Below are 7,500 nucleotides of genomic sequence, written 5' to 3' on the forward strand. Positions count from 1 at the left end.
TCTGTAGATTCCTTCATCACAACTCGTATTCTTCCAGATGTTTGATACCAGATGTTGTAACAGCGGTGATGTTGTGTATAGTTTAGGATCCTCGCCACCACCAGACTAATCAGCATTGTTAATTGAACATGTAGCTGGACTTGAATGGTCTTCTTTTGACTGAAAGTTCTGCCAAACTACACTTTTTCTGCTCACCAGTTCCATTTCCACTTTCTCACAGCCTACTGCATTGAACGCTCCACCTACGTAAACACCTTCCCGTAATCAACGGCGCCGTCATTAAGACTTGTCTGATTGTCCGGGACAAGTGGATTTTTTGTAGGGCAAGTGGAAGAGAAATTGACTTGCCCCACTGGACAAGTTAAAACTCAAACAAACTAAAATGCCATGTTACTTCACGTTATGTGCCACTTATTACGTCTATGTTACCGATTTCAAACAAATACATAATACACAGCGGACCCAGCAGCAGTGGGTCAGCAGACCGCTAACGTTAGACCCAGCAGCAGTGGGTCAGCAGACCGCTAACGTTAGACCCAGCAGCAGTGGGTCAGCAGACCGCTAACGTTAGACCCAGCAGCAGTGGGTCAGCAGACCGCTAACGTTAGACCCAGCAGCAGTGGGTCAGCAGACCGCTAACGTTAGACCCAGCAGCAGTGGGTCAGCAGACCGCTAACGTTAGACCCAGCAGCAGTGGGTCAGCGGACCGCTAACGTTAGACCCAGCAGCAGTGGGTCAGCGGACCGCTAACGTTAGACCCAGCAGCAGTGGGTCAGCGGACCGCTAACGTTAGACCCAGCAGCAGTGGGTCAGCGGACCGCTAACGTTAGACCCAGCAGCAGTGGGTCAACAGACCGCTAACGTTAGACCCAGCAGCAGTGGGTCAGCAGACCGCTAACGTTAGACCCAGCAGCAGTGGGTCAGCAGACCGCTAACGTTAGACCCAGCAGCAGTGGGTCAGCAGACCGCTAACGTTAGACCCAGCAGCAGTGGGTCAGCGGACCGCTAACGTTAGACCCAGCAGCAGTGGGTCAGCGGACCGCTAACGTTAGACCCAGCAGCAGTGGGTCAGCGGACCGCTAACGTTAGACCCAGCAGCAGTGGGTCAACAGACCGCTAACGTTAGACCCAGCAGCAGTGGGTCAACAGACCGCTAACGTTAGACCCAGCAGCAGTGGGTCAACAGACTGCTAACGTTAGACCCAGCCCGCTGTTCAGCTCATTCTCTGTAAGCGATGCAGCATGAAAGCACGGCGGAACCAACCGGTGTTAGTTGGCTAAAATTAGCTTGCTAACTCCACCTTAACGTTACCTCCTCGCCACATCATTCACAGAAAACGAGCCAAATACATTTGTCACTCGTGGCGATGGCAGTGTGCGTTGTGTGGATGAAGCATGAAGTTAATTTGACTCATTTAGCGGCCGGCTCTCTGCCTCGTAACGTTACTACTCTGCCGCTCGTTTGTCCGTCGCTTGCCAGATTAAATATCAGGTAATAATCAACTGTAAAGTAGCTACACCTTTTAAAGGATCCCTTCGGTAAATCAGCCTCTGCTGGGTAGATATTAGTGAAATTGTATTAAAAAAAAAAAAAAGTAAAAAAGAAAAGTTAACACCAACATTTAGTGGCAAAATCCATTGTTATGTCTACAAAAAAAGTTCAAGTCACCACTACCTCTGGTCAAAATATTGACTTAGTATCTGAATATATTGACTCAGTATCTCAGAATATAAACTAAGAATCTCAAAGCAATGAGAACATTTAAAATATTGACTTACAATCTCAATATATTGGCTTAGTATCTCAAAGTATCGACTTAGTATCTCAAAAATATTGACTTAGTAACTCAGAATATTGACTAGGAATCTGAAAGTAATGATAAACTTTAAAATATTGACTTAGAATCTCAATATATTAACTTCTGCACACCGGCGTGGAGTCGGGAGATCCTTTTTTCTTGTTGAAAGGGAAATCTATTCTTGTTTCTGCTGTTGCAACTGAATTGTATTAATGCTGATAGTGTTTGGATGCTTTCAACGGTTTGTTCGAATTCTGTATTAGCAAAAACACCATTTTTATTTTTTACATAAAATGATAAATCTTTACCCGGACATGTGACTTTTGTGCATGGACAAGTGAAATGTAAATGTACTTGTCCAAAGAACAAGTGCCTCAAAAAGTTAATGTCAAGCCCTGCCGTAATCAACGGCGCCGTCGTTACGTCGACCAGCGTGGCAAGCGTAGGGTTCGGTTCGGCAGAAACCCAACCCCGTCAAAAGCCCAATATTCAGCCGAATCTGAAGCTGAATCCTGGATTCGGTGCATCCCTGGCTGATATATAGGTTGTTTGGAAGTTAAACCTCTGTATTCAGGCCCTTAGTGAACTGCTCTTAGAGTATTTAAAACCCACACGTTGGCCCCAAAACATTAATTACCAGATGTGAATCCCGGCAGACAAGAGGAGCTTTTGGGCCTGTAAGTCCCGCTGCCAGAGTCCAAATGGTCACAAACTCATTAGTGCGTTTTAGAGCTTTTTTTGGTTTATTAGGCTTAGAGAAAGTTTCCTGCAGCGTTCGGCCAAATGCCTTCATTATCGCATTTAACTGCTTAAGCTAAACCACGCAGGCTGAGTGCTGTTTTGGCTCCTTTGTTAGCATCAGAGCTAACGGGACTAATGGCAGCACCTGTTAGTTATACAGACCGGGATTGTCGTTAAGAGCTTAACGACAGCTCAAATGTAGGCACCGGTCCAGGGTCAGCCAGTTAAAAACACCGAATTAAATTAGATAGGGCCAAACGCCTGCTGGACACACACACACACACACACACACACACACACACACACACACACACACACACACACACACACACACACACACACACACACACACACACACACACACAGAGAGAAAGACAGACAGAGACACACACACACACACACAGACACACACACACACACAGACACACACACACACACACACAGAGACACACACACACACACACACAGACACACACACACACGCCTGCACACACACACACACACACACACACACACACACAGAGAGACACACACACACACACAGACACAGAGACACCCACACACACACACACAGACACACACAGACACACACACACACAGACACAGAGACACACACACACACACACACACACACGCCTGCACGCACACACACAGACACACACACACACACACACACACACACACACACACACAGAGACACACACACACAGACACACACAGACACACACCCCACAGTTAGAAACAGAATTGAATTAGATGTGGTTGTAAAAGCCAGCAGCTCCAGGACTTGGTGGTATTTCTTATCTCTTTATGTCAGATATATGGATCAGAGTGTTTTCTGTCTCTTATTCGCTGCAGAAGCTCCCAAACTGGCCCACGAGACCTTCAGAGCCATCAAACCTGGACTGTCTGCGTACGCTGATGATCCACAGAAGGTCGGTTCTAAGGCTGCAGCTATGATTATTTTCAGAATTTTTCATAAAATATTTAGACTGTTTTCACAGAAGAAAAAAGGCTGCAGAACTTGTTATTAACCTTTCTTCAGTATCAGAGGAATCCAGAGATAGTTCAGTTGGTCCAGTGACTTCCTGTCGCTGACGTCTTCTGTGTCTCCTCTCGTGTCTCCTCTCGTGTCTCCTCCCGTGTCTCCTCCCGTGTCTCCTCCCGTGTCTCCTCCCGTGTCTCCAGTGCACAGCAGGAATCCTGGAGCTTCTGGAGGTGGCAAAATCCAGCATCCCCCTCTCCATCTGGAATGCCACCCCCGTGGTCCTTAAGGCCACCGCCGGCCTCCGCCTGCTGCCAGGAGACAAGGCCAAACACCTGCTGGACACGGTGAGACACACACACACACACACACACACAGACAGACAGACGCACACACGCAGACACACACACACACAGACGCATGCACGCACGCAGACACACAGAGACACACACACAGATGCACAATACACACATACATACACACAGACAGACACACACACAAAGACGCATGCAGACACACACACACACACACACACACATACAGGCACACACACACATACACACACACACACACAGAGGCACAGACAGACGCACGCAGACACACACACACACACAGATGTGCACGCACGCAGACAGACGCACGCACACAAACACGCACGCAGACAGACAGACAGACACACACACACACACAGACGCATGCACGCACACAGAGACACACACACACGCGCACAGACGCACAATACACACATACATACACACAGACAGACAGACACACACACACAGACGCATGCACACACATGCAGACACACACACACACACACACTCCTTTTTTCTCAAAATATTCAGGCATTTCTCTCAACACTCTTCACAATTTCCAAAGAGAGAGTGTCTATTAAAGCTGTTAAGTAATCAGTAATAACAGGACTACAGCAGCGAGCCAGAATGAGATTTAATCTGCAGCTTTGCTGTTCCTGAATCAGCCGAACACAGAGCTGATTACACACACAGACATGATATTAAAATATTATTATATTAAAATATAACGATGACACATTAACACACACATATGTCATGCACCTCATCGCTTTATGGGAGACAGTTTAGATTCAGCTAGCCTTCAATGAGCCTCTAAGTTATTTTTTGTGCATTTTGTCTTTTTATTCTGCACAAACTCCGCTGTAACTCTGACGTTTCTTATTTGGGCATTTTAGGCCTTTATTTTGACAGGACAGCTGAAGACATGAAAGAGGAGAGAGGGGGGAATGACATGCAGCAAAGGGCTGCAGGTCAGAGTCGAACCCATGGCCGCTGCGTCGAGGATAACCCTCTATATATGGGCGCTCGCTCTACCAACTGAGCTAACCGGGCGCCCTTATTATGTTAATTTACAGTGTTCCCTCTGTTGATTTTGTTGTGGCGGCCCACCATGGCAACATTTCTGCCACCACGGTATCAGAAATAGGGCTGTACAAAAAATGTAGTCGTGGTTGCCTTTTAAATTATCCTGCCGACATAATGCACCCCCCACATTGCAATTTAACAAGTAGAACTATTCAGAGGTTAATGGGCCCGTCCAGTTTAACTCCACATACAAACGTTCACTTTCTTCCGAGTCGACTATTAAACGAACAGCTCCACCAAAAACGTCACCCGCGGTGGGTCCGTTCTAAGTGTGGGTTGTTGGGTCAGACCTGCCCCCACTGCTAAAAAAATCCTGAAGGAATCACTGAATTTAACAAAGTGTCTCTTGATGTTCAGTCTCAAAAGCTCCTTAAAGTTTACACCGTGTGCTTCCCTTTGTGTCCAGGTGAGGGCGCTGTTTGTGGAGTCTCCCTTCCTGTCCAGAGACGACAGCGTATCAATCATGGACGGCACTGATGAAGGTATCGACCTCTGTGTGCAAACCATAGAAATAAAATGGATTGAAAGGCATTTTTATGTGTACCATTGCTATGGTAAAGTATACATTTCAGATAATAAGCCGACTTCCGGCAAGTCGCAGCGCTGTGGTTACGCAGTAACGGACAAACGAGCGGCGGAGTAGTAATGTTATGAGGCAGAGAGCCTGCCGCTAAATGAGTCAACTTCATGCTTCATCCACACAAAGCACACTGCTATCGCCACGAGTGACAGCTTTATTCGGCTCGTTTTCTGTGAACGATGTGGCAAGGGGGTAACGTTAAGGTGGAGTTAGCAAGCTAACGTTAGCCAAGTAACACCGGCTGGCTGGCTTGCTGGTTCCGCCGTGCTTTCATGCTGCATCAGTTACAGAGAATGAGCTGAACAGCGGGCTGGGTCTAATGTTAGCGGTCTGCTGACCCACTGCTGCTGGGTCTAATGTTAGCGGTCTGCTGACCCACTGCTGCTGGGTCTAACGTTAGCGGTCCGCTGACCCACTGCTGCTGGGTCTAATGTTAGCGGTCTGCTGACCCACTGCTGCTGGGTCTAATGTTAGCGGTCTGCTGACCCACTGCTGCTGGGTCTAACGTTAGCGGTCCGCTGACCCACTGCTGCTGGGTCTAACGTTAGCGGTCCACTGACCCACTGCTGCTGGGTCTAACGTTAGCGGTCTGCTGACCCACTGCTGCTGGGTCTAACGTTAGCGGTCTGCTGACCCACTGCTGCTGGGTCTAACGTTAGCGGTCTGCTGACCCACTGCTGCTGGGTCTAACGTTAGACTGTCATACTACATGAAAAAATTGGGGCAGATTGGACAATTCAAGTTACATTAACTTCCTCTTTCATGGCGTAACATTGAAGTTCGCCGTGCCGCCACAACCAAACGCTTCAACGCAGACTCACAAAAACAAGATTTTTCTTGAACCTGAAGAGACAGACACACGAACCAGTATTATGCTGAATAGGGCTGCACAATATATCGTTTCTTTATCGTCATCGCAATATCAGCTGCCGCAATAAAACATCGTGAAAGGCTGCGACATTTCGCGATAGACGCTCATATGTTTTTTGTGTTAGTTATAAGAAAATATCAGTAGAAAACTGCACATTAAAATGTAACATCAATCAATCAATCAAACTTTATTTATATAGCGCTTTACAGCAACCAGCAGGTATCCAAAGTGCTTAACATCGAAACCAAGAATAAAAACACATATCATACATATACATATACATATACATATCATAAAGAAAGAACATGTAAAATCAGAAATAGTTACAGAGAAACAGAAGAATGAAATCGTCACACCACTGCTACGTATTAAAAGCCAGACTAAACAGATGCGTTTTAAGTTTGGACCTAAAAAGAGCTCCATCTGTAATAGTGCGGATATCAGGGGGTAACTTGTTCCAGAGTCTCGGAGCAGCAACTGCAAAAGCCTGGTCACCCCACCGTTTACATCTAGACCTTGGCACTTCTAAAAGTCGCTGGTTTGAAGACCGCAATGACCGGTTGTGCTCCCGCAAAGTTAAAATTTCGGACAAATACTCCGGGGCCAGACCATTTAAGGCCTTGAAAGCAAACAATAAAATCTTAAAATCGATTTCTAAAACGCACAGGGAGCCAATGAAGGGTGTAGAGAACAGGAGTGATATGTGCACGTCTAGATGTGTTTGTTAAAAAGCGAGCAGCTGCATTTTGCACAAGTTGAAGACGTGTCGATGGAGGTCTGATTCAGACCAACGTAAACATATTCTGTTTTAGTGGTGCTTTTGGTGCATAGTTTGATAGAAATATACAGTGATTCATCTTTACAATTTTTTGTTTTTTTAAATATACAAATATGAACAGAACATGGGGTGCTTCAAAGTGGCAAAAAGAAGGAAAAAAAAAAACATACTAAGAAGAGAATAAAATACGAAATTACGAGCAGTTAAACAAAAGAAGGGCGTTTAGGAGCAATATACATCTGTATTAGAGATGCACCGATAGAGCGGCCGGTGACCAGAATTGGCCGGTTTTCACGTGCTCGGCCATGACCGGCGACCAGCAGGTCAGTCTGACATATGGTGATGT

The 7,500-nt window shown here is 46.4% G+C and overlaps 2 protein-coding genes across 2 annotated transcripts in view; both read left to right on the forward strand.

The window, feature by feature from the left end:
• The window catches only part of LOC116034480 (acetyl-coenzyme A synthetase 2-like, mitochondrial), a 575,508-nt gene that overhangs the window by 364,010 nt on the left and 203,998 nt on the right, over positions 1-7,500 (forward strand). The window lies entirely within an intron of this gene.
• Positions 1-7,500, forward strand: part of LOC116052845 (ectonucleoside triphosphate diphosphohydrolase 6) — a 26,268-nt gene that overhangs the window by 2,862 nt on the left and 15,906 nt on the right. The window contains 3 exon segments of the mRNA XM_035992256.1: positions 3,399-3,475; positions 3,729-3,872; positions 5,332-5,407. Coding sequence (XP_035848149.1) covers positions 3,399-3,475; positions 3,729-3,872; positions 5,332-5,407 — 297 coding nt within the window.

The sequence above is a fragment of the Sander lucioperca genome, chromosome 15 (assembly GCF_008315115.2).
Source record: "Sander lucioperca isolate FBNREF2018 chromosome 15, SLUC_FBN_1.2, whole genome shotgun sequence".
NCBI classification, from domain to species: Eukaryota; Metazoa; Chordata; class Actinopteri; order Perciformes; family Percidae; genus Sander; species Sander lucioperca.